This window comes from Grus americana, chromosome Z (genome assembly GCF_028858705.1).
Source record: "Grus americana isolate bGruAme1 chromosome Z, bGruAme1.mat, whole genome shotgun sequence".
Taxonomy (NCBI): Eukaryota; Metazoa; Chordata; class Aves; order Gruiformes; family Gruidae; genus Grus; species Grus americana.
Genome location: NC_072891.1, coordinates 16,514,164 through 16,540,978, shown reverse-complemented (window position 1 = coordinate 16,540,978; position 26,815 = coordinate 16,514,164). Strand labels below are relative to the sequence as shown.

Below are 26,815 nucleotides of genomic sequence, written 5' to 3'. Positions count from 1 at the left end.
TTTTTATAGTTATATATACTTACATATATTTCTATTACTTTTATATGTTACAATATATTTAAATATATATATAAATGCTGTCAGTTAGAAGTTGCATTCCAAATTCACAGAAAGTTGAGAAGTTTTTTCACATAATATAAAGTGTCAAGTGGTTTTAATGGCATGGATTTGACAATCCCTTGATTCAGAAGGGGGTGCTAAAATGTACCTGAAAAAGGCTATGAGGGACTGGAAAGAAAACTTGCATGTACACAAAGATATCATCAAGGTGATGCTCAGAGTACCTTACGCTGTGTGTGTCATTTTTGTATTTGCATAAGAAATTAAATTTAATGATCACAATTTAACTATACTTTCAGAAGTGAAATACAAGTTCACCAATGACTTTTATCTTTCTTGGTGGAGAGAGAAGAGTGGAGTTAGGTAAAATCCTGCGCATGGCAAGTTACCAAAATAATAAGGCAAGGTATATAAGATATTTTCAGTGTTAAGTTGAAGATTTGAAGCAGGTTTTTGTTTTGTTTTTTTTTAAATCTCATTTTTTGTAAAGAATCTAATCAGATGCTTTATTACAGCTGTTAAATTGGTGACACTGTGAACTGCAAATCCCTGAAAATCTGACTAGGTCATCTTGCTAATTTTAGTGTGGAGGTTACTTAGGATTTTGGCAGGGCGAATTGTACTAAACTTTGCACTACATGGAACTATTGAGAAACCAGCTGTGCAGACGGATTTCTGGTTGTGATTACACATGAGGAAGACAAAATAGGCATAGAACTCAGCATGGTCGAGGAACTCTGTCAGCTGGGTTTTAGAAAAGTGACAATAAAAGTTAAACTTAGCTTTCAGCCAGGAGACTTTTGAAGTATGATGCATTCATGATGAAATTCAAATGTTTATTGGATTAAGTCTGTTCCATATAACTTCAGTGTGAAGGAAAAATATGGTAAATTTTGAAAGTTCTGAATAGAGTTGTTTTATTTGTTTTAATAGAATCATAGACTCAGAGAATGGTTTGGGTTGGAAGGGAACTCAAAGACCATCTAGTTCCAACCCCCCTGCCATGGGCAGGGACACCCCCCACTAGACCAGGTTGCCCAAAGCCCCATCCAACCTGACCTTAGACACTTCCAGGGAAGGGTCATCCACAGCTTCTCTGGGCAACCTGTTCCAGTGCCTCACCACCCTCACAGGGAAGAATTTCTTCCTAGTATTTAATCTGAATCTGCCCTCTTTTAGCTTAAACCCATTACCCCTTGTCCTGTCACTCCATGCCCTTGTAAACAGTCCCTCTCCAGCTTTCCTGTAGGCCCCGTTTAGGTACTGGGAGGCTGCTCTAAGGTCTCCCCGGAGCCTTCTTTTCTCCAGGCTGAACAAGCCCAACTCTTCCAGCCTGTCCTCATAGGAGAGGTGCTCCAGCCCTCTGATCAACTTCATGGCCCTCCTCTGGACTCACTCCAACAGCTCCATGTCTTTCTTGTACTGAGGACCCCAGAGCTGGATGCAGTACTCCAGGTGGGGTCTCAGAAGAGCAGAGTCGAGAGGGAGAATCACCTCCCTCGACCTGCTGGTCACACTTATTTTGATGCAGCCAAGGATCCGATTGGCTTTCTGGGCTGCAGGTGTGCATTAAGAACACAATATGCCATTTCACAGCAGAAAGGAATTTGGAAAGAGGAGAGTGTGGCTCATGTAACTATGCCACAGTACTTGTCCTCTTCAAAAATTATATACATTCACAACCTTCTGATGGACTTGGCCTGTATGTCTGCACCCATCATTCTTACAGGGGTGGAGTATTGTTTCTGAAGGAGGATGGCGGAGGAAGGACACAGCCATTTTACTGCGAGGCTGGAGCTGAGATGAAGAGCAGAGAGGACAGAGTTCCCCTAAAAAGGGTCTAGTAGTGAAGGGAGAAGAGTGCAGTGCAAACACTGCAAAGAAGGAGCAGAGGAAGTTTAAGGCTCAGTCATGCCAAGTTGCACGCAGGGCTTCGTGATGCTCAACTGTGGGCTCCCTTGTTTTCTTTCTTCTTTCTCCCCTCAAAGTGGAAGAACTCCCAGGTTGCTGAGCTGAGAGAGGTTCAGTGCAGTGTTTCTTTTGTCCTTTGCCATGGGCTGAAAAAAAGGTGGTGAGACAGTTTCTGTGGTTTCTGGGAGCTGTGACCCACTGGATTGTTTTCTGTCCTACCTCTTCCTTCTCCTGATCAGAACTGTGGGCAGCACCCATACTTACCTCTTCCTTCTCTTTTCTTGGTCACCTTCCCTGAGAGAGCTTCTACCTCTCTTTTCTGCTTTCCATTAAGCAGTTCCCATTAGGACAGATGGGAAAATGTCCTAGGAAAAAGGAAAGAAAAAAGATGGCTGAAGACAGTGTTCCAAGAATCAGTAGGGCAAATAAACATTATGCCTCTGTCTAATTTACCTTCCTATGAGCTGAATCTGTTTTCCTCTCGCTGTTAGTTGACTCACATTGCTCATTTTGCCCTCATTCTATGTACCCTGCTGGAAGTGGAAGACAGAAAAGGAGCAGCATCTGAGCTGGCTCCTTAGTAATCTTCCAGTGTAATGTATGAGGGATTATTGTAGGACACAGTCTCACTGTTAAAAGACAGCTAGATGACTGGGGAAGATGAGTCACCAAGAACTGTTGTGTGAGTGATTGTCCACATTTATTTTACCCTTGGCGTGCCTGCACTTTTGTTTGGTGTCTTCTGACAAATGCCATCTAGTAGGCTTCTGCTATAAAGGATCACTTTCTGGTGCTGCCGGGATTATACTATGCGCATTACTAAGAACTTAGATGGCATCTTCAGCCCCATACCTTCTTTGATGTTGGTAAAGGTTCATGCTATAGTCTGGCACCCCTGTAAGCCTGAAAGCTTAAGACTGTGTTGCTAAGAGGTGCCAAACAGGTGATTGATGCATTCCTTTTAGTTGGGGAGTATGTCTGGACTTCCCTAGGAAGTGTGGACCTATCAGGAGACATAATTGCATGTAACTTGGAGCAGATCCTTTTGAGGACTGAAAAGCTGATGTTGCAAAATAAAACAGATGAGATGAAGCCTCCTTTAAGTGGCAAATCATAGAGGAAATTGTTTCCTTCTCCTAGTCCTAGCCTCTTGCCAGGAAAATTTCTAGCTCTGGAACAGGTCCATCTGTTATCAAGTTTCATGCATAGTTGTGCAACGCTCGGTCCTGCCGAATGCCTGGAGACTGCTCATGTATCTCCAGAAGCTGACTAATGTCTTTACATAAAGCATTCTCCAGGAGTAGGACCAACCATAAATATGGGTTTTTTCCAGCAACAGCAAGTTGTAGGAAACTGATTTCTGCCTGAGGTGGAGCATTGCACCAGGATTCTTCCTGCATGCTTTTCTTTCTCAATCCATAGTCCTCAGGGGTGAGGTAGGTAGCCTTCCATCCTTCCAATCCCCAAATTATGAGAGGAGAAAGGTCAGGTAGGGCATCATGTTAGTTCCTCTTTGGCCAACGTGTTTTAGTTCTCCAAAACTCAAATATTCATGTTAATCTTTCATAACCAGTGACTTCTGGTCTAAGGATCTCCCAGGAATATGCACCGCAGGTCCTGGAGAATCTTTGAACAAGTATAGAGGAAGACTTCTGTTTAAGAGATGTAGAATGAAGCCCTCATGCTAACTGACACCGCTTACCAGCGGTTTCCAGTGTTCCCAGTAAGGGCAGCCAGTCTGTCCTGAACATCCTCACTTTTCTTAGACACTTATAAATGTCTTTGCAAATGCAGAGAGGGAAGAGAATGTAATTATCTCCTTTTAGTCAACCCCCCCCCCCCCCCCCCAAAAAAAAAGAGGTCTTACATCTCTTGCTAAAGTGGTGTGATATTCCAAGTCTCCTTTTTTCTGTATAAGAATGCAAATTTCTATTCCCTGCTTCATCAGGCTGTGTAGGGCTTGTGGCATTTAAAGCTTTTATCAGCTTGGAAATTTAGGTAGTTTCTTCTTCCCTGTGATGTAGAATGTGTTTTGCTTGAGCCACCGAAGAAAAAAAGTTTGAGAGCTGCAAATTACCACTTATCTGGAGTGCCACATTGACATATTGCCTTTGACTGCTTCCAGTTTGCTAGATACGGCTAGGAGTAATTTTTTTTTAATTTTTTAATGAGAAAAGGCTAATTTTTTAATGAGAAAAGGCAGACATTGGTTTTTGACAGGAAGGTTTCATAGGTCTGAGACGGACAAAACCATAGGAAGGTTTCTGTAGCTAAACAACCAGACCTCCTTAATTGTGATTACTTTTTCTCTTCCACATCAGTAGAACGGGGAACTTGTCACCTACGTTCTTGATGAGTGCCAGATTAGATCTTTTTTCCTATATGTGTTTCATTTTTCTGTTGATTCAGTTGTTATCCTAGTACAGAATGGGGAAACTTTGAGAGATTGTAACAATTTTGAGGGCAAAAAGAACGCATTCTCTGTCTAGCACTGATGTGTCTAGCACTTTCCCTCTTCCGACAGCATACATAATTACATGAACTTCCACCACGGTTTTTTCCTTCTTGTCTAGGGCAATGCATTTTTATTGCACTCACCTTTGTTTAAATTTTTAAAGGACTGAACCCAGCTTTTCAAATTTTCTTTTAGTATAGAATGTATTCTTTCCAAGCACTTGACAGAATACCTTTTTTCCTTTCTAGGGTTACTATTTGATAGGAAGGGCATTGCCTGCAGGACGGATATTTTAGGGGTAACATTTTCAGCATTGACATAATTTAAGCTGAAAAGTTAAAGAAACTTTGGCACCTAAAACAAAACAACCAAGAAAGCAGTAAAATATGGAGAGGTAGAACAAGTAAGTAGCATTAAAAACGTTATATTGAAATGTTATATTTAAAGAAATTTACCTAAACTGGAACTTGTTTTTTATTTTTACTCTGGAATAGAGATGTCAAGTCAAGAGCAAAGGGTAGGGAGAATAAGAGTGAGAACAACATTTTCACTGCTGTGTAAAATGTTGGCTTCTTAGGACATTCAAATATAAGAAAAAAACACAGGAAATGTAAAATATGCTGAAGCACTCAAAATGAGTTTTTGGAGGGAGATGAAAGGAAAACTGACATGCATGGAAAGCAAAAGGGTTATTTCAGCTGGAAAGTTGAATGCAGATTGCATCCTTAAGAAAGATGGATGGCACAATATTTCTTTTAAGAAATTTGCATCTAAATAAACATATAAGATGAGTAACAAGAATTAGATTTTATGATGTTGCTCTGAAGAAGAAATGCACCTGGGAATTGAAGTAATTTTGTGTTATCAGGCAGGCAGAACCTCTTGGTGTATGACTTTCTGAAAGTAAAATTCCTCTTCTCATTGTGCTGGGGAAGTATGGTTGTATGACCTGTGTGCTCAGTGACTGATGTTCATTGCAATTTTATTTTTGAATAAATTGACTGCCTTTGAGGTGAGGAAAAAGTGACTTAAGAAGTGAGGAACAACTTGGGATGAGTGTGACAGAGAATAATTTCATGCAATTTTTTATTGAATTACTATAGGGAACTTTGTAACTACAATGTTTTGTTTGAGAGAAGATAACTTCCTGTAGTAGATGAGGGAATCAAGTGTATCTGTATGGGATCCTGCAAAATCCTGTTAAGGACAATGTGCTCCAGTCCAGCTTCTGAGACTGTAGGAGGAAGGATTATACATCTTAGTGAAATGAGGCAGAAATGTCTTTGACCGTTGCAGATCTGCTGTTGACCCTCCATTGCCATCCCTTTCTCATCTGAACGTGCGCTCACAATTTTGTTGTCTGCACGCAGAAATCTCGTGTCTGCCTGTTTCTATTTGATAACTTGCAATTTCTACAATAGTAAAAGCAGTTTTAAGCAGCTGAATGATATGTGGAAGTAGCAAACCAGTTTGCTAAGCGGTTCAAGCTGCTCATGCTTGTTCTTGCATTACAAAGCACTGCAGTTTTGTTTAACTTCTGTACTTTTGCTACACAGTACTCTATTTATACAAACCCATTAAACTGCTATAAGATATTGGCTAAACTGTTACATTTGTTGATTACCTTTTATAATGAGAGATCAGGGTTTGATGGTTTTCTTGTGAGATTGTCTTGTTTGTGTGGCCCTATATGGGAAATTCTGGCACTTGTATTTTTATTCTTTTTTTTTTTTTAATCCCTTTCTTTGCCCACAAGACTTCTCCTCTATTCCAAGCTCTTTTACTTTCAAACTGCTGGATTTTTTTCCTGTAGGGAGTTAGAAATATAGGTTGTTCCCAAGCAGCGCACATTTTATTCTTGAGACTTTGGCACTGCAACACTTTTAACATTGCATCAGAGTTAGATTTTTAATTTTTTTTAATAGGTCAGAGTTGGGGAGTGGAGAAAGCTTTTATAGTAAGTAAATTTCTTTACATCTAGAGAACATAGAATAAATTCAGAAAACTGGGTCAGAGAAGCTTGTTTCACTTCCTCTCATACAGTTTCCAAAATGCCTGAGTATGCATAGAAGTGGGCTATCACAACAGTCCTAACCTTAAAATTGTTCTCATTATGCATGTAGTTGAGAGGTGTTTCTCACTGCACATCTGTCTGTGATGAGTTGACCCTGACTGGAGGCCAGGTGCCCACCAAAGCTGCTCTGTCACGCCCCCTTCTCAGCTGGACAGGAGAGAAAAAACAACCAGAGGCTTCCCGGTCGAGATAAGGACAGGGAGAGATCACTCACCAATTACCATCATGGGCAAAACAGACTCAACTTAGAAAAAAAAAATTATCTAATTCGTTACCAAACAAATCAGACTAATGAGAAATAAACCCAAATCTTAAAACACCTATCCCCCCCCCTCCCTTCTTCCCAGGCTCAACTTCACTCCCAATTTCTCTCCCTCCTCCCTGCCAGTGGCACAGGGGGACGGGGAATGGGGGTTGTGGTCAGTTCATTACATGTTGTCTCTGCTGCTTCTCCGTCCTCAGAGGGAGGACTCCTCACACTCTGCCCCTGCTCCAGCTGGCGTCCCTCCCATGGGAGACAGTCCTCCATGAACTTCTCCAACATGAGTCCTTCCCATGGGCTACAGTTCTTCATGAACTGCTGCAGCGTGGGTCCCTTCCACGGGGTACAGACCTTTGGGAACAGACTGTTCCAGCATGGGTCCCCCCTGGGGTCACAAGTCCTGCCAGCAAACCTGTTCCAGTGTGGGCTCCTCTTTCCACAGGTCCACAGGTCCTGCCAGGAGCTTGCTCTAGTGCGGGCTTCCCATGGGGTCACAGACTCCTTCAGGTGCCTCTGCCTGCTCTGGCGTGGGGTCCTCCATGGGCTGCATGTGGAATCTGTGCTCTGGTGCCTGAAGCACCTCCTCCCCCTCCTTCTTCACTGACCTTGGTGTCTGCAGAGTTTCTTACATCTTCTCACTCCTCTCTCTGGCTGCAAAAGCTGCTGTTCCTTTTTTTTTTTTTCTTTCTTAACTAAGTTATCCCAGAGACACTACCACTGTCGCTGATTGGCTTGGCCTCAGCCAGTGGTGGGCCCATCTTGGAGCCGGCTGGCATTGGCTCTGTCAGATATTGGGGAAGCAGCTTCTTGCAGAAGCTACCCCTGTAGCCTCCCTGCTACCAAAACCTTGCCAAGCAAACCCAATACATTGTCCATGCAGCTATTGTATAATAGTAAACTTTTTGAATCTGTCCTTTTGAAAGGATGCCAGGAGTTTGCAGCTGGGTTGCCTGATGTGGATCCTGAAGTGGTGGAACATTAACATACATTCAGTGAGGTTTGGTTGTGGCTCATGGGTTCTTTCCTCTGATGCTACACTGATTTATTATACAAAACAAATACCTCTCAGCTCACTTTGCATCGTATTTTGATTTTTAAGCTGGGATTTCCCCCCTTTTTTGAGTAAGATATTATTTATCATATGGGGAGTATAGATTTGTGTTACAGCACTGATACATATCTCCTTTACATTGTTTTTCCTTATCACCATAGCTTATAAAGCCAGGGTTAGGGGATATACTTACTGATAATTTGAGTAAGGTATAAGGAGGGAGAATAGAGGGAAAGCAGTCTGATGCATTACTTTCTTCATCTGGTCATTAGTGGAAAGAGTTCATTTCTGACACTACCTTGAGAAGCAAGCTGTATTGTAGACATGATGCTGTAAGAATATCAAGAGGGTGAGATTTATGTAGGAAAGGGATATATTTCATTAAAGCAATCAGTAGAATTAGAAAATACAGACAGCCTTTTTGGAGCTTTGCTTCAGGAGTCATTTTTTTGATAGAATGTATATATTATAAGCACATGTACATGTTAATTACGGCATGCTAGATACTGGATTTGGTTTCTTAAAGGATTCTTTTAATATTTTTCAATATTTCTTATCCTGAAATCTAAGCCATTGTGTGGATAATTAAGTCATACTGAATTGAGACAATTAGTGGCAGATATACATCACTTTTTGTGAGGTGCTTCTGGATCATGGTGTCTTTCCTGTAGTGGGAGTGGAAAGTTTGAGTTCTCCACTCAGGCTTTGCAGAGACTGACATAAATGTAGAGGAACTTTGCACAGATGTAAAAGTCTGCCAACATCCTGCATAATGTGTTGGAAATGTGAAAGAAACATGACTTTGTAGTATCATCTCTGTTTATTTCCAGTTTTATATTTTAATCTCTTTTTTTTAAGTTGAAATAGCTTCTTTTACAGAGCCCTTTTGTTACAGGAACTCTTGAAATATGTTCTTGTCCCATCAGTACTCAGTATAGGGTGACAAACATCACAAAAATGCTAGATACTAATGGAGAGTAACATCTTTAGGATATCAGAATTTAGAAGCACTGGCACAAGAAAAATGTTATCTTTGGCATTGAGTTTAAGCTGATATGACACAGAAGAAATCTTGACTGCAGTGTTTATATCTTCAGCTGGAGTAGGCAATTTCTTAATAAGTGAATTATCTACTGTAATAAGAAAATTTAAATGCAAATATTGTCTTACCTTATGTACAAACCAGTACTATAAATGTGAATGTGCCTTTCTCCTTGAGCTGCGAAGCAATCACTTTCCTTTTTCCTAGGGAGCAGGAGTTTAAACAAAAACCAAGTGTTTTTTCACTCAAAATTGGGTTGTGCCATGTGTGACTTTCTATTAATTAGTAAGACTTTTCAAAGGAGCAACTATGTAAAATAACACCACTTGTTAAGCTGATATTTGTAGCTGTTACATGTGAAATGTCTCTAAAATGCGGTTTTGAATGTATTCATTGCCTTGGAAGAGATAAGGTCTGAGCACTGGACTCCTAAATTTTAATTGTAGCTTTAATGTTCTCCCTCCTACAAGCTGGATTTTGATTTTTGCCTCCTATTCCTTATGTCTAAAGTGGGGGGACATAACTTTGTCCTATCTTTTTAAGTCACTAATGTTTATCAAGCGCTTTGAATACAACAAAACTCTGTTATAAATGCTGAGTATTGTCTGGCTTTTTTCTACGCAGTGTTGACAATTTTGGACTTGGCCTTCTGCTTCAGACTAAGCAGATAAAACGCATGGTCTCATCATATGTTGGAGAGAATGCTGAATTTGAACGCCAGTATTTATCTGGTGAGCTTGAAGTTGAGCTTACACCGCAGGTAAGGAGTGTCTCTAGGAGACTGGTGATTTCTTTCCATCTAAAATACTGAGTAGAATAATGTGTAAGTGCTCTTACAAATTATTTTGCAATCCAAATGTTTTGCTTGTGTGCAGATGTGCAGTAAAGATAGACAGCACTTGTCTGGATCATGGGCTGTAGGCTGCAACTGGTCTGTTAATATCTGACTGGTCCTATTGTGTGAATTCCTTTTATGGCTTGTTACATTGTATTCATTTCAAGTATATATTTGTATATACACACATACATATACATACGCATATTTTATTGTACAGTGTTTGATTTTTGGTAGTTCCTCACAGACTGTAGAAAACAGCACAAAGTATGCTCACTACTGTGTCCGATATAAGGGGACAAAAGTCAGGAAGCTGCTGAATTCTCGTATTGGTGGCAGCTCCTGTGGGGATGTTGTGTGTGCAGTGTCTGCCATCTAGTGGGTAGGAATCAAATTAGGAGATTGCAGTTCATTGTGAGACTTACGTCTCTGTTGGGCTTGTTCATTAAATCTTAACTAATTAATCTCTTAATAGTGTTATGAGCCAATATTTACAACTTTAATTTTCAGCACCATAATTTTAATTATTTTAGCACTGTCAAGCTACCCAAATAGCCTGAATGCAATGAGATTACTAAAATCATGAGTATCAGTCACAATCTATTGAGATCTAGTTTTGTGAAATTAGTACTCTAAAGCCTACAGCATGTTAGTGTGTGGCATTTCCAAAGGTGAAACATAACCTTTCGGCTTTAAACAGCTATTAAGTCCCTAGGAAAAGCAACAGTCTTAAGTTTTTATGGAGAAGAGAATGTTGGGCTCCATCTCTTGGGAATATCTCTTGAATCCCAGAGATAGGGGGGGAAAAAAAAGAAAAGGTCCTTTTATACCCAGTCAGCTGACATGGAAATAACCAGGCACTTGTCATTTCTCATGTTTCAAAACAACTCTCACAATTAATTTTTATTTTCTTCCTACTTAATGTTCAATGCTTTCATCTAGAAGACCTTGAACTCCTTAGAGATGTAATTTGCTTTGTGGACTGCACAGACAAGCTATGTAGATCCTGCATGAAAATACTGTATCTACAGTGTACAATGGTAAACAGTAAAGTGAATTAATGAATTCCTAGGAAATGCAGGAATTTGAAATATTTATATCAAGGTAAAATAACCTTTTGGAAAACTCTCCAAGTTTGGTATGATTTTAGGCAAAATGGAGGACCGTTGTGTCCTTGTTACACTGTAAGGGAGAGGGTCATGGTGAGATCTTGAAATGCTAAGGGTGCTTGGAATACAGGACTTGGTATCGTTGCATGGTTTGCATCTACCTCTTACCACCGTTTTGCAAACCTACCAAAAGTCGTTTTGTTTCTTGCAGGATAACGAGGGAAAATGCAATTTGTATTTTGGAGGCCATCATGCTAGATAATTGACCATGATGGTCTTGTCTTGGTTTGAATCCAGAAAAATATCAAAACAATTTGGGAAAGGACACTAATGAAAAGCAGGCAGACATGGCTTTGGCATCCATAATTAAGGCTGATGAGGAATTTCAGCTGTTAGTATCTGTGGTTCAGCTAGACATAGAGCAGAGTGAAGATGGGGTTGTCAAATAGAGTAGAAATGCTGTTCTGTCAGCTTCTTGTTATTCTTAGCACAAGCAACCCAGATCACTGGACTCCCTTTTCCTTTCTCGATCTGCTATGTGTGGCTGTTTCATCTTGGAGTGAGATTTTTCATAAGATGTTGGAGAATGAGACGTAAATATGTAGGACTGATAGAAAAGAAAAACATTCTAGCATATGTAACCAGGTGGGAAAGAGAAAAAGAACTCTGAGCTCTTCTCAGAGTTATAGATTAGGAAACAAGCTGAAAGAGAGGAGGCATAGCAAAGTGCTGTGGCTTGGGTGTTGACAGTGAGTTGAGTGACAGTGTGCTCTTGAGCAATTTATGACTGTGTGCAGCATATCCAGTATGTGGGTCTTGCCATATCCAGTGCCAATCCTGCAAAGGACAACTAAAATAGGAGGAAGAAATAGATGTGATGGTCTGATGAGTCAGAAGAAAAAGCTCCAAATGACAAGACGTAAAAATAAGTTCATGCAAGCCATTCATCAAAGTTTGATTTGTTGTTCCCAAATGACCGGTTCTTAAATGTGTTTTCCCATAGGGTACGCTTGCTGAACGTATTAGAGCAGGAGGAGCGGGAATCCCAGCTTTTTACACCAGTACTGGCTATGGGACGCTGGTGCAGGAAGGGGGTGCGCCTATCAAATACAACACAGATGGCACCATTGCCATTGCTAGCCAGCCAAGAGAGGTAAGACACCAGTTTGTTATTAGGAAGCCTTCTGCTTTGAAAACTGAATTTCTTGCATGTATCCAAGATAAACAGTAGCTTAAGCACCTCCTGGCCAAGTTTGACCTTGGTATATTGGATTAACAGGATGGCTGTGGTACCAGACACATTACTTTTCCTCCCACTGCTCACTTCTGTCCTCTGTGATGTGTTAGAAAAGTTTTTACAGCTTTAGGGTGACTTAGCATCAAAAACTGGTCCAGGTATAAATCTACCTTGCTGAGTTACTCTTCACTTGATAGTTCTCTGACCAGATTCACTGTGTATTCAAAGAAAATCTTGTACTATTGGAGTAAGTACATGAAGCTTTAACTCAGTTGACAGAAACTTTCAGGAAACACATTTGTCAACAATTGAAATGCAATTTAGTCTTGAGTATTTGAAATTGCAAAGAAATAAAAAGAATGTGGCTTCCAAGTGAGAAACAAGGGCTTCATATTGAAATTGGATGTAGAATTTGGAGAAGGGAAGAGATGTCTCAGTGCCCTAACTGTACTTGAAGAAATGGATGGGGCTAATGCTGTATGTTTCAGTTAGGCTGCAAACAGCGTTAAATTCTACCTCAAGAACGTCTCTGGGGTAAAGGTAATTGCAAGAAATGGTTTTCATGTATTTTATACATGGCTATTTTCAGTATCCAATCATTAACTTAGTCTTTTTTTTTCTTTATTTTCGTACTGAGTATGTCATTATGATTTTTTACCATTTGAAGGAGTGTTTTGTTTATTAAATAGCTTATCATTTTGATAACATTTTTCTTCCAATTTTAACATCTGTGGAAAAGTCTCTTTTACTCTCCTCAGTCTTTTGGGGGAATAATAACATGACTAGCATGATTTGATCAAATCCATTCTTTAAATCCGTTTCGAATGTAAGTGTCATTTTATAAAAGCTTAGATCTCCTTTTACAGGACCAAAAAATTGGCTTCAGATATACTTTTGTCATACTTCCTCCCCCTCTCAGAAATTTTAAATAGCTCTCAAGTAGTATTTGCATATACTCTGACCTTCTGTATTGTTATGAGAAATGCTATTTCATGTTTCTGTATAGGATTAAAACACTAGCTGTTTGTCAGTTACATATTCGGGCTTCAGTATCATTACAAATATTGATCATAAATGCAGAGAAAACCAAATGAAATTCAGCCTGTCAGATGATGTGATTTGAGTACTCTGTCTCAAATCCACTTCATTTTAGATTTGGAGTTTCTGGTGGTGAGCAGTGATTATGAACTTTTTCAACAGTTCTGCTTTAGCACTTCAGTTATTGTTAGCTGGTAGATGTGCAGGAAAAAGCATGTCTAATTTCAGTAGATGGAGCAGCAAGAATATGGATCTGATTCTCATTCTGTTTCAGTCAACAGAGACGCTGTGATGAAACTGGGGTTTACAGCCTTTCCATGCTTCTCTGTTATTATACAGTTGAGCTACAGTTTTTCAGATAAAATTTTATGTAGTACAAAAAGAAGTCTAAATATAATAGTCTGTAAAATTAACCCCATAAAATAAATACTACATGGGAGATCTGTTTGAAGAAACCTGCATCTCAGTAGTGTGTTTTCGCTCTGTAGGTGCGAGAGTTTGATGGGCGTCACTTTATTCTGGAGAAGTCGATTACAGGAGATTTTGCTCTTGTGAAGGCATGGAAGGCTGATCGTGCAGGAAACATCATTTTCAGGTATAACTTGTTTACCAGTGGGAAAAGATTCTTTAATGGTTCAGAAAATGAAAGAGAAAGAGAGTCCTGTCTCCTGTGTGATGGCAAAATAATGTTTTACTGATTTCGCTTTCTTTCATATTGCCTTTCCCTACTGTCAAGTTATACTGCTATAAAAAACAAAATATAATTGTTTTTCCTAATGACTTTTGAGAATTCAAACATAGCTGTGAAATAAAACATTGGGAGTTAAAGATGAGACATAGCACACCAAAGTCATTATGATGACTGTGGAGAAATGTGGTGACATTCTGTTCGTTTCAATTTTTATGTTAGTTTGGGCCCACTGTAGGAGAAGATCAGGTTTGAGAATATCTAAGGAACCTGAAGGTGCACAAGTCCATGGGACCTGATGAGTTGCATCCGAGGGTCTTGAGGGAACTGGTGGATGAAGTGGCCAGGCCACTCTCCATCATATTTGACAAGTCCTGGCAGTCCGGTGAAGTTCCCGCCGACTGGAAGAGGGGGAACATAACCCCCATTTTTAGGAAGGGTAAAAAGGAAGACGTGGGGAACTACAGGCCGGTCAGTCTCACCTCTGTGCCTGGCAAGATTATGGAGCAGACCCTCCTGGAGACTGTGCTCAGGCACATGAAAAAGAAGGAGGTGATTGGTGACAGCCAACATGGCTTCACTAGGGGCAAATCGTGCCTGACAAACTTGGTGGCCTTCTATGATGGGGTTACAGTGTCGGTGGATAAGGGAAGGGCAACTGACATCATCTACCTGGACTTGTGCAGGGCATTTGACACTGTCCTGCATGACATCCTTGTCTCTAAGTTGGAGAGACATGGATTCAATGGATGGACCACTCGGTGGATAAGGAATTGGCTGGATGGCTGCACTCAAAGAGTTGTGGTCAACGGCTCAATGTCCAAGTGGAGATCAGTGACAAGTGGCGTTCCTCAGGGGTCAGTACTGGGACCGGCACTGTTTAACATCTTTGTCAGCGACATGGACAGTGGGATCGAGTGCCCCCTCAGCAAGTTTGCCGATGACACCAAGCTGCGTGGTGTGGTCGACATGCTGGAGGGAAGGGATGCCATCCAGAGGGACCTCGACAGGCTGGAGAGGTGGGCCCGTGTGAACCGCATGAAGTTCAACAAGGCCAAGTGCAAGGTCGTGCACATGGGTCGGGGCAATCCCAAGCACGACTATAGGCTGGGCGAGGAATGGATGGAAAGCAGCCCTGAGGAGAAGGACTTGGGGGTTTTGATTGATGAGAAGCTGAACATGAGCCGGCAGTGTGCGCTTGCAGCCCAGAAAGCCAACCGTGTCCTGGGCTGCATCAAAAGAGGCGTGACCAGCAGGTCGAGGGAGGTGATTCTGTCCCTCTACTCCGCTCTTGTGAGACCCCACCTGGAGTACTGTGTCCAGCTCTGGGGGCCCCAGTACAAGAAAGACACGGAGCTGTTGGACAGAGTCCAGAGGAGGGCCACGAAGCTGATCAGAGGGCTGGAGCACCTCTCCTATGAGGACAGGCTGACAGAGTTGGGGTTGTTCAGCCTGGAGAAGAGAAGGCTCCGGGGAGATCTAATTGCGGCCTTCCAGTACCTGAAGGGGCCTACAGGAAAGCTGGTGAGGGACTGTTTATCAGGGAGTGTAGTGACAGGACAAGGGGTGATGGGTTTAAGCTGAAGGAGGGTTGATTTAGATTAGATGTTAGAAAGAAATTCTTTACTGTTAGAGTGGTGAGGTACTGGAACAACTTACCCAGAGAGGCTGTGGATGCCCCCTCCCTGGAAGTGTTCAAGGCCAGGTTGGATGGGGCTTTGGGCAATGTGGTCTAGTGGAGGGTGTCCCTGCCTGCAGCAGGGGGATTGGATGATCTTTGAGGTCCCTTCCAACCCAAACCATTCTATGATTCTATGATTCTTTTCCTTGTGCAATTGAAGGCTGACCCAAGAAGTGCCGATTCATGTATGTCAGAAGAGAAGGGAGCTTAGTCAGTCTCCTGGCCAATCAGTGATGGGAAAACTTGATTCTGTCCCCAGAAAAGCATGTTTAAAGTCAATTTGATCTCAGTGTTGTAGGGAGAGGCATCATATGAATTTAAACATCTTTTGTAGTGAAAAGTTTGGATATTGCACTAGTGATAACATCATTTATTTGAGCTGCTGTATTTGTGCTCTGGTTTGTCCTGAACTGAAGCAGGAGAGGTTTGCTGATGTTTAATGTCTGGTTTTTATTTGTTTGTTTTATGGCTATCAGACGAAAAGGTAAGTGTTATGGTTATCAGTTGCAGTTTACTACAAGAAGATGCTGAATGATGCAGTCTATCTTTGTATGTATTAAAACAAACAAGGAGTTGAAAAAGCAACTGAAAAATATGCAGATAAAATGATAGTGTTAAAGTAATTTTTTTGTGTATATATGTATATATACACATGTATTCACATAAATTTTTATCTATATATCTTACATATATAATAATAAATTAAAATACTTGAAAATTAAGAAAGAATCTTTTATTTGACCAAACTCTTGACATACTGGCTTGCCCACTGGCAAGACAAGATTGTTTCTGATTGAAAACTGGACTTTCTTTTGTGCATACACATGAATTTGATGGCTGCTAAACTGCTTTCCTTAGGCTCTGGGACATGGAATACAGGAAACAGTCTTCCTCCTTGGGCTTCTCTTTGTTTGATCTCTACTGTCTGTGCTTTTACCCTGTATCTGTCTACTGATGCTTACTTACCTCTGAAAAATTCTTTCATTTTCCACAGAAACAGACTGGTCGTGTTATCCCTTTTTTTTCACCCTCTTCCTTTATGCCCCATGGTCTCTCTTTATGCCTTTCCCTCTCCCTCCTGTTTCTTGCAGAAGTCTTCATATCTCTCCCACATTCACACAATACAGTTGATACCACATACTACTTCCATCTGGAGTGGAGACCTAAAAATCTTGACTCCTCCTTTCAAATGTAGCTAATCAAAGATAGAAACATCATCATCCAGTGTCTTATTCCATGTATAGTATTGCTAGCTTAAAAGCATTTGCTCATAATAAGCAGTGACGCATTCTGGTTTTGCATGGGATACAGATTACCTCATGGCCTACAACAGAGAAACATAGGCTTATCTCATAGTCTGTGGAAGAGAATAGAGGAGGAAATTTTAATAGATTGTAATATAATGGCAATATTTCTGTGATCTACAGGATGAAAAAGAAAATGTATTTTTGACATCGTGCTACATACTGAGTATGTATTCACTGCCAGTGGGATCCTTCCATGCTTTTGTTATTATATGACTTCTGTTTTTGTTTGCTGAGGTATGCCTAGGTAGACATAGGCTCTGGTTTACTCACCTCTGCCACTGCTTTCATGCAGTGTGGTACTATTTATAGTGTGTTTCCCATGACTCCAGTATCTGTGGAGACAATAGGAATGGTGTGTCTGCCAAACTGTTAATCACCCTCAAGCTAAGAGATTTTTAAAATTTAAAGAATGTACTTTAGGTGGACTTATTTGTACCACATGCCAGCATGAGGTTTTTTGTCTATTCTCATACAAGAATCTATACTGTTGGCGATCCAGAATGTACCAGGTGCTTTAGAAAGCAATTTATTAAACAGGGTTTTCTACATGATACTTTGTGTCCCCTAGCTCTTTTGTTCAATACAGCATCTGTGGCTGCTTTCCTTCCAGACATCTTTATGCTGAGTGGACTATTCTGCACCACAGCTTTTGCCTAACAAGACCTGTGTGTGGCCCAGTAGGTAATTATTCTTAAGTATAGTGCACCATGGCCAAGACAAATAATCCAAGACTCTCTCCCAGTAATCCCACCTTTTTCCTGTGCTAGCTGAAAAGATGCATGTATGGGCATTTTGCTTTGTTAGTCTGATGCAGGTACTAGTACTGCTTAGCAGAACAGAGTGTCTCCAGGTCTTAAGCTCCCGTGGAGCTTTGCTCATTAGAAACAACAGCAGGGAGTGCCACTGCTTTTGTCGATATTCTACCTCCTTTGGCTGCCTTCCTTTTCATCTGGTACCATTCTGCTTTGGAGTTGTTCTAGCCCAAAATACTTCCACTTTACAAGCGGAGGTGCTGTTTGGTGCTGATGAAAGTACACTCTTGACAAAGGAACAGAGATGTTTAAGGGATAACCTGAGTCTAGGCCCCTGCTGTTACAGACAGTCATGTTAGGTCACCTCTTCATGCTTCAGGTGGTTCTGCAATACATGAATTCAACTCATATCTGAGGTGTCCCTTCATCGCTGCACCATTAGGTATGTAGTGGATGTGGTTTGTTTGTTTAGTCTGCTATGAACTAGTTTGCTATCTTTTGCCTTTGGGAGAAAAGCTCTCGTTATGCCTTTGGGTCAGCTTAGGAATCCATTGCTGGAACAATGGACTCTGTATCCATTGCTGAGTCTAGATGTCCAGAAAGCTATCTTAAAATAAAAAGGCAAACTTGCTTAGCTAGTTTCTGGATGTTGTACTCCAAATTCCTGAACATCATTCTGTGTTTGAAATTAAATATAGTGTTTCTGGGATTTCTTCTTCTAGATGATGTTTTCTTTAGAAAAAAGACCTTTGATCTTGAAAAGGCTGCTGCTTCCGAAACAACTGTAGTAACCTAAGAACATTCTAAATTGCATAAGTTTTTATAAATAGGGTCAGAATCAAGCCTATTAACTCCTCTTAATTTGACATTGAAAGGATTTCTTGTAACTTCTTCCCCTAGGTAAAAATAATTTTATGACAGTTTCTTTCACTGGCAGACCAGCCACTATGATCTTGAGAAACTTTTTGGCTCAGAAAAGTAGTCATTTGGGATGAAATACTGAATTCTTTGTTTTCACATCTGCCTTGCCCCATCTGTATCCATTCCTCTGCTATTTTAATTCATCTTTTGTAACTCTATTTTTCCTCTCATTTTCTACTCTACCTAGTTTAGGGTAGTTTTCCCTAAATCACTACTAGCTAGTATTGTATTCATGCACTAAGAGAAGAATATAAATCCAAGTCTTTTTTCTTTTTTTTTTTTTTTCTTTATGGTTTCCTCTTCTTACATTCTGTGTTTACACAGCCACAGAGGAAACCCATGGACAAAAGATACTGTCCCTTCTGTAGCCTCTGTTAGAGGCTTCACAGCTGCTGTGCATTGCCAATAAAACAAGAATTCCTCAAGACATGTGTCTTTGGGTATAGCTTTGATTCTGTAGGTCTCTGCACTAGAAATCCTATTAAAACTGCATGGTCGTCTCAGGATTTGGTCATTTCAATTCCCTACCTCCCGCAAAGCCACGAGGTGGCAGCAGCCTCCCAAAGTTAAGCATGGCTATAGCACTAGGTATGGTCATCGCAGAAAAGGGTGAAGAGAAAAGAATGGTCAGAAAAAAAAATGCTTCTGCGGAAAGGGGATGGGATGAAAGCGAGTTTTGACTAGTTTCATGCATTTTGATGAAAACACTTCAAGACTTCTACATTTTAAAAAAGAAAAATGCTGAGAAGCTATCAATGGAACCTTACTAAAATACACATAATTTTGCTTAAATATTATACCACACAGTTTTGTTTGTTTTCTGAAAAATACAGAGGTATACACAGGTGACTTGTTTTTCCTTGTGTCTGCTAGGATCTCAGTGCAGATCCCAGCATGGTTATACATGTCATGTGTTGCTTTTACACCCTAGAGGTTCTTTTTCCTTGTTATACAAATACCACATGGGAATACTTAGGATGAATGCCAGAGTCTTGCAGTAAAGTGCCAAAACTGGCACAGCTTTTTTAATCAAGAGAATTGAATTAAATTTACTACTCTGCAAAGTGCTGTCCCAAGTCCTAGTCTGAATTATGAAGGCATATGTGGGACTTGAGAGGCTGTTGGGCCCTGTGCTGTCCCCCCGTGGAGATTAATTTCATTCTTTGTGTAGTGAAATAATGGGAAAGCACATTGTACAAAGCCTAGCTTGCTGCTGGTCTTGGATCTAATAAATGAAGATAACAGTAGCCTACCAATTTCAGTTAAACAATGTGCTGATTAAAAGTCATAAGAGCTGTAATAAGTATTTTCTAATGTAGCAAAATATAATTAAATTTCATATGCATCTTATACAATTCCATAATATTTTTTCCTCCCTCCTATTTTTGTAACAGTCCTCTAGCTATTTGGCAAAAAGATTTGTGATGTTTATATTATAGTGATACTTGTAGTACCTTATCTCTGAAAAGTCTTTCCTTGTACTATTACAGCTTTTAATATTTATTCACTTTATTTTCTTTTGCAGGAAAACTGCAAGAAACTTCAACCAACCTATGTGCAAAGCTGCCAAGACAACTGTGGTAGAGGTAGGGACTTGAAACATAGCAAGCGCTATACCCCTGTAGTCAACAAACTTCCTTCTTTTGCATGGTATTCTAGGGACAGAGTTCTTCTTTGCTTGACTCACTGTGAGATTTCATACTAGGGACAGTGGTCTAACCTGTCTCCTTGGATTGCCTACTCCTAACACTATGCTCTGTTTTACTGAGTAGTTCACCATAGTTCCACAGTTTATTGCTGTTCATCTGATCCTGACCAGGACTTCGTGTTCACCGTGATCAGTCTTTGAAAGGGAAACACACCAACAGCCTTCAAATTTGTTAGATAAAATAATATGTGGCTGAAAGAAGAAACAGTAGGCTTAGGCTGTGCTTGAGAAAATTCACGAGACTTACGCGAAACTTCCTGATAAGGATAAGCACATAACAACATAGATTGGGCAAGTCATGGAACTATCACAGTTGTGGTCTCTAAAATTTAATAAATTAAATACATATCAGTCTGTAATGAGATACAAAATTTTGGGTATGCCTTGCAAAGAGGATGGACCAGATAATCTAGAAGTTTCTTCCAATCTTTTTGTCCTTTTTCCTTGTTGTCTAAAATGCTAATATTTAAAAACATGGAGCAACCTACACTGGCAATATATTGGTGACTGGAGAGTTGCTAAGGCATGGGAATATCTAAAAGATACACTGCTGTATTGGCTTATTCATCACTCCCTGCTAAGTTGTTTTTTTTTTTTTTTATATGCCTAATAAAAGCTAAATATGGTTTGACAGTAAGATCAAGACAAACTCTTCTAGACAATTTCTAGTAAATTCTAAATGGAAGAGACCTGTGTTTATTCAGTGTTTTTGTATTGTTTTTTGTTTTGGGGTTGGTTTCTTGTAAATTCTTACATGGAAAATATATTTGTTATATAAACATAATACACTTGGGAACTTGAATTATTTCTTTGCATTTTACAGAACTATGGCAAAAAATCCCATAGAATTTGTCACAGGACTTACAGTGACAATTCAGCAACAGTAGATGAAGTTTCACAGTTGCTTTTCAGAAAGGTTTAAAATACTTTTTCATTTAAAAATTAAATAAATAATTTTTCATCATTTCTTTTCCTTCTAGTCACTTGCCCTTCATACTTTGCACAGTCTGGCATTTAGAGATTTAAGTAGATCAAAGCCTTCCACCTACATTCCATCTCATTCTCTTTTTCTGCTTTTCTATCCACATGTGATAGGGTAGAATTTTCTTGTCAGTGAGCAGCAATTATGTGACACCCTTTTTGCTGTAATTCCACTCAACAGTCTTTAGTAGATCTGCTGTGAACTGTGTCCACCATGAGTCTTGTGGCATTTTTAATACCATTTAAAAACTGACAAGCTTTTTGCAAGATGGCACTTTAATAGTACTTGAAAATTCTAGGTTTTTACAGACAAATTAATGGGTGAAGAGGCATACCCAGAGATGTGGGACAAGTAGATGTTTTTAGCCAAATGCAATGCCTCGTTGGCTTACTTTTAAGTGTCTTTCTTCCAAAGTGGAATTCAGAATGTTGTGTTTGGATTGAAGCATTCAAACCCAGAGAACTGGAAGGAGATACTTCACTATGGCATCTAGTACATCCTCAGTACTGAGCATTGTCAGCCTGCAGCTGTCTAGAGCTAATCACTAGGGAACTGAGGCAACCGAAAAGAGTTTTGCCTGACTCCTTAGTTAATGTTGTTCAAGGCTGAAGGGTGAAATTCTCAATCCCATTTACAGGGAGAAGAAAAAAGTTTGTGTAGACTAGTAATTTGGATACTCTTTTGGCAGCAGGGATTTCTGAATTCTGGTATCTGTCCCCAGCTATGTTTCTGTTTTTTACCCACTGACCATTTAACTTAATTTAAGCAGACAGTCCTAGAAGTAGGGATTTGAAGCCATCCCAGCTCCTTTCCATCAAACTAGCTACAGGTCAGACTTGTCTTCAGAGTCATGCAGTGATTAATTGGGTTTTGCAGGATTGTAGTTTCTTAGTCTGGCGTTCCCATCCCAATTTTGAACATGGATCTTTGTACCGATTATGCAATCAGACTTATGCTGCCAACATCTGCTTGTCTAGCACAAAGCGCCACGCTGAGGCAGGTAACTAGCGAAAATTAGAGGCATATTCCTCTTTGTTTCTGATTTTTGTGTTCCTGAAATTTTTCCTTTAAAATGAATGCTATAAATACACAAAGAGAGTTGTTGTTCCTCGTAGCTACTCTGATGGGTTATTTCTTTCCCTTTTCTGTTTATTTGTATACATCTAGTTTTATCCAGTCCTTTACAAGCAATCTGTTTTTCAGGAACAGAACTTCATTTGTTAAACTTTACGTTAGAAAGATGGGTGCTGGGCCATTCACTTATGTCACTATTAAGCTCAGTAAGTACGTTCAGTCAGAGTATAACTTGAATTTTGGAAGATAGGTTTAATCAGAAAGTTATCCTACCTTGATGCAAACAAAACAGGAGATGGAAAACCCATCCTTCCCATCCTTCTGTTTGTACCAGTGGTTAATCACCCTCACTGGTATAAATATGTCTTTTTACTGTAATTAGTTTGGCTTTAGGTTCCATCCAGTGCTTTTACTCTCTTCTGCTAGATTAAAAACCTTTCTGAAGCTGGCATTTCCTTCCCACTGAGTGACTTCTCAGTGCTGTTGATATGATGAACAGATTGATTTCTTAATGATTCTAACTGTAAAACATTTTCTTCAGCTCTCATATCTTTTTTATGTCCGTTTCCTTCTCACTCTGTTTTTTTCTGAAACTTTACAAATGTGGCTAAAAGTAGAGTGTCTTCAGCGTTGTAACACTGCTGCCACTAATGTCAGCTGAAAGGTAGAGTTACTCTTTGGTCCTGCTGCTTCTTTGTTTGCATACCTGCACTCTTTGCTGATCATTACACAGGGAGTCCTACAGCGTTAGTTGCTTACACCTTGTTGATCTGTTTCTGGCATACTTCAGGAAAAGTGTAATCAGTGTTTTCCAACATGCATTCTGTAAGTGTGGCAGGTATTTATTTCTTGATCACAGATGTTTAACTTTGTGTTTTGTTATGAAATGTGTTATATTTGAGTGGACCCAGTTTACCTGTTGTGTCTGGTACTGCCACTTCCTTCTTAGGATTTATTATTTCACTAGTCTTTCCCCAGATTTATTTTAGTTTCTGATCATTGATAAAAATACGGAAGGGCACTTGACATAGTAAGATCCATACCAAGGAAGATATAAACTACTGAAAATCCAATCTCAAGCTATTTGTGAACTTGGTGAAAGTGGGAAGTTCACTGGGAATCAATTGTATTTGTTAACCTGTCCTTCTAATTTAACCCAAGGAGCTGTGAAATCTCCTGACATGCATACACAGTAAAAGACACTTTTTTCTGTAATGTATTAAAGCTGCTGTTCTCTAGTTTAAGTTGGTGTGGCATTTTTCACTTTCTTAGCTGAAGTACGGACAGACAATTTTTGTAACAATTCAGAGGTGGGAGAACTTGGCAGCATTTGCGGATGTGGAGGATAAAAGTAGAGACAAATAAAACCCCACCTCACAAACCCACGAACTGATAGCTATGGCTTGCTAAAAAACTCTCCTGTGTTGTGGGGACTGAGACTGGCTGTGCATAGAAAGGCTTCTGAAGGAGCAGGATGTCAAGCTGTACTGTTACCAGTTATGTCTGTGACACTGTGGAGAGTTACTGATTTTTAAAATTCCCCTAGAACAAATTTCAAATTAGTGTCCGACCCTCAGCCTTGTTTATTTTGATGAAGCAAATGGTCAAAAGCAGCTGTTCAGTACCCTTTTTGGGATCAGAAATACATAGATTGTAAACTTCTAATGAAATGCAAGAGGCATTTACTGACCTGCACAAATATTTTGGACCATTACATGCATGATAGAAAGTAGAACCTGCTAACATTCATGATAAGGAAGTATGCTGAGGCACAGATAACTGTCTGTAAAGATCCAACTGTGCTGAGTCCAGTGGAATTTCTACTTTAATTGAAAGATGACCAGTATTAAGGGTCAAAAAAGAAGTTTGCAACTGAATTGCACGATTCCTGTAATTTGGAAAGTAACCTTTGCATTATGTTAAATAATGCAGTATTCGCAGTAGTTAGTTAACGTTACTTAGTTTGGCTTTATGTGAAAGCAAAATGGTGCAAGAGTGTGTTTTTTAGTTGTTCTACAGTGTTGCATTTTAAAAAAAAGCTCTCTGTTCATCTGTTTCTCACTTCATCTTGCAAAACTTGCAGCACCTAAGTATGCAGTCAGAGCTATAGCTTTGTTTGGACACGAGCCATCAAGCACACACTCAGCCTGAGGCTTTCAGTTGATTTTCAGATCTATAAACACTTTCCTGCTCCTATTGCAAAGATGGGAGTCAGGAAGTCAGCTGATCTAAAAGGAACTCAGTGGTCACAGGTTATATGTGAGTCACCAGCCCTTGTAAAGGTGCAGAGGAAGGGCTTGGCATGTGAAGAAACTTGAGGGCTTGTGTGGTTGTATAATGTGGTAATATTTCCAACACTCTGTTGAATGAAGAACATGTCTGCTTAACTCAGCAGGCGGCACTGCTGTCAGGCCCCTCAACAGACTCGTTGAACTGTGTGATGGGAAATGAAATGTGCAGCAGCTCGGAGTTACAGGGAGGCCTCCTGGATGTATGCCTAGATTGCTAGGGCAAGGGCTGTGATATTAGGACACTTCCTAAGATGTGCATCTCCCTGTAGAGGCTCCTGTGAGCAGAGTCCCACCAGGAGGGACAGCTTTTGGTGATGACACCTCTTTTTTGGAGAGAGTCCAGGCAACCCAAAGTCACAGGAGAAAACATGGTGTGGCCTTTTCAGGTGTGGGTGTCATGACAGCACGGGAGAGGTGAAGGGTGATACAGGCTTGGGCTCTTGCCCTCTGCCATGAGGAGTAGATAAACATCCATAACAGCCCGAAACATCCCTAAGCTGTTGTCTGTTTTCTTGCCATTGTTATTCTCTGCTGTGAGACATACTGAGTACTCGTCCCTGGTGAAGTGGTTTGAGATCTCAGCCACTGCCATGATGGAAATATTTGATAGTGTTAATAGTCAATATGTTTAGAAATATTTATTGACTGGCTGTTTGAATATCCAGTTTGAATAATTTTCTTGTTCACATCGCAGAGGATGGCTAAATATATCTGCGTGTGTAAACAGCATTTCCACCTCAAATAATATCAGGGGAGGAAAAAAAGAGAGCATACTTTCTCATAAAAATGCATTAAATAAAAATCATTAAACCCTGCATTTTATCTCTGGTTGCCTAGTAACAACACAGCCACGTCAGTAAGCGCCATTATCTCAGGTACAATGAACTGTGCTGCACTAGGGGACAGAAACAGACTGAAATAAGCTATTTGTATCTTGTTATCTGTGCTAAATCATGGCATTGTGTTTTATTGAAGAAACTGGAAAATGAACCTTTGTTTTTGATGTCTGTCCAAGTGCTTCAACAATGGCAAAACTTTCCTCAGATGCTTAACTCTGTTCTGAGGACTTCTTCGAGGTTTTTGCACAGTGACAGTTCACTGTAAAAAGCCCATAAGTACAATTGTAAAGTGGAAAAGTAATCTAAAAGAATCTTTTTTTTTACCTGGATGCCCCAACTGTGGAACTCGAAACTGAACCCTGGTACAGGAGGCGGTTCTGGATTTAGGATGAGCACAGACTTTGCATAAGGATGTGTTTCTGGGAAACCACAGGTGAGGATTTGAGGCCAAGAAGGATGCAGAATTGAGGTTGTTCTGTGCAAATGCTGTAACCACTGAGCTGTTGCGTTGCTATAGCCTTTCTCAATATTGTTTAATTGCTCAGTGATGACTCCTGTGTGCGCTCAGGGGATGACATTGCTGAGGGAGCATCCCAAGGATCTGCAGTGGTGGAATGTTTTGTTTGAGAATCCCATTTGGCACAGGATGTACACTGAGCTGCTTAGTCCTGCCACCTTACCTGCAGCTTTTGGCACAAGGACAGTAGAATTCTAGTTGCCTTAATGTATTACTCTAATATATGCAAAACATGTATGTAATATATATATATAAAAATATATGTGATTGGTGTAAGTATGGAAGTCTTTGCATCTTAAACATCTAGGTGGTTAGTCACGGCTTTTGACTGCATGATCGGATTTACATGCCTGGGTTTTGGCTAAATTCTGAATCAGGAATGCTTGTGGATCTGAATTTAGATAAGCCAATTATAGAGTATAGACATTACAATATCCTTTCCCAAAGGAACCTTAGATAAAAGATTTGAGTGAATGCTTGTGGGAGAGTAACTATGAAATGCAAGCTCACTACCCTTAGGAAGCATAGAAGGGAAAATGGCAAAATATCAGGAATGCCTGATAGATGAAGCCTTTGGGAGGCTAAGAAGAAATTAAGTTATTCTCAAGCTCTTAACACAGTCTTTCCTTTAACTTTTCCAGCATGGAGAAATCATTGGAATAGCAGTAGGAATTTGACCTTGATCGCAATCATTGCCATCTCAAAACCAGGAAAGAAAAATGACAGAAAGTGAGACAAAGGTCAGATACCTGAGGCTAAGCATCACAAAACTCAGACAAACAGAAAAACTTAATCCCATAGGAGCAAACTCAGAAATCTCCAGCCCAGTACAAAATAAAGAAGACTTGAAAACAGCAAGAAATATTTTTAAGAGTACATACATAGTGGGCTAGCAGACCAAGGATGTTGATACTTCACTGCTTAATGAAGAGAGTAAAATTACTAATGCAGAGTACAAAGAAGGCTGAAGTATTTAATGCC

At 40.1% G+C, this 26,815-nt stretch overlaps 1 protein-coding gene across 1 annotated transcript in view; it reads left to right on the top strand.

The window, feature by feature from the left end:
* OXCT1 (3-oxoacid CoA-transferase 1) overlaps positions 1-26,815 on the top strand; it is a 90,371-nt gene that overhangs the window by 10,065 nt on the left and 53,491 nt on the right. Inside the window, exons 4-7 of the mRNA XM_054810405.1 lie at positions 9,480-9,615; positions 11,803-11,952; positions 13,563-13,669; positions 19,949-20,009. Of these exons, the coding sequence (XP_054666380.1) occupies positions 9,480-9,615; positions 11,803-11,952; positions 13,563-13,669; positions 19,949-20,009 (454 nt within the window). The remainder of the gene's footprint in view (positions 1-9,479; positions 9,616-11,802; positions 11,953-13,562; positions 13,670-19,948; positions 20,010-26,815) is intronic.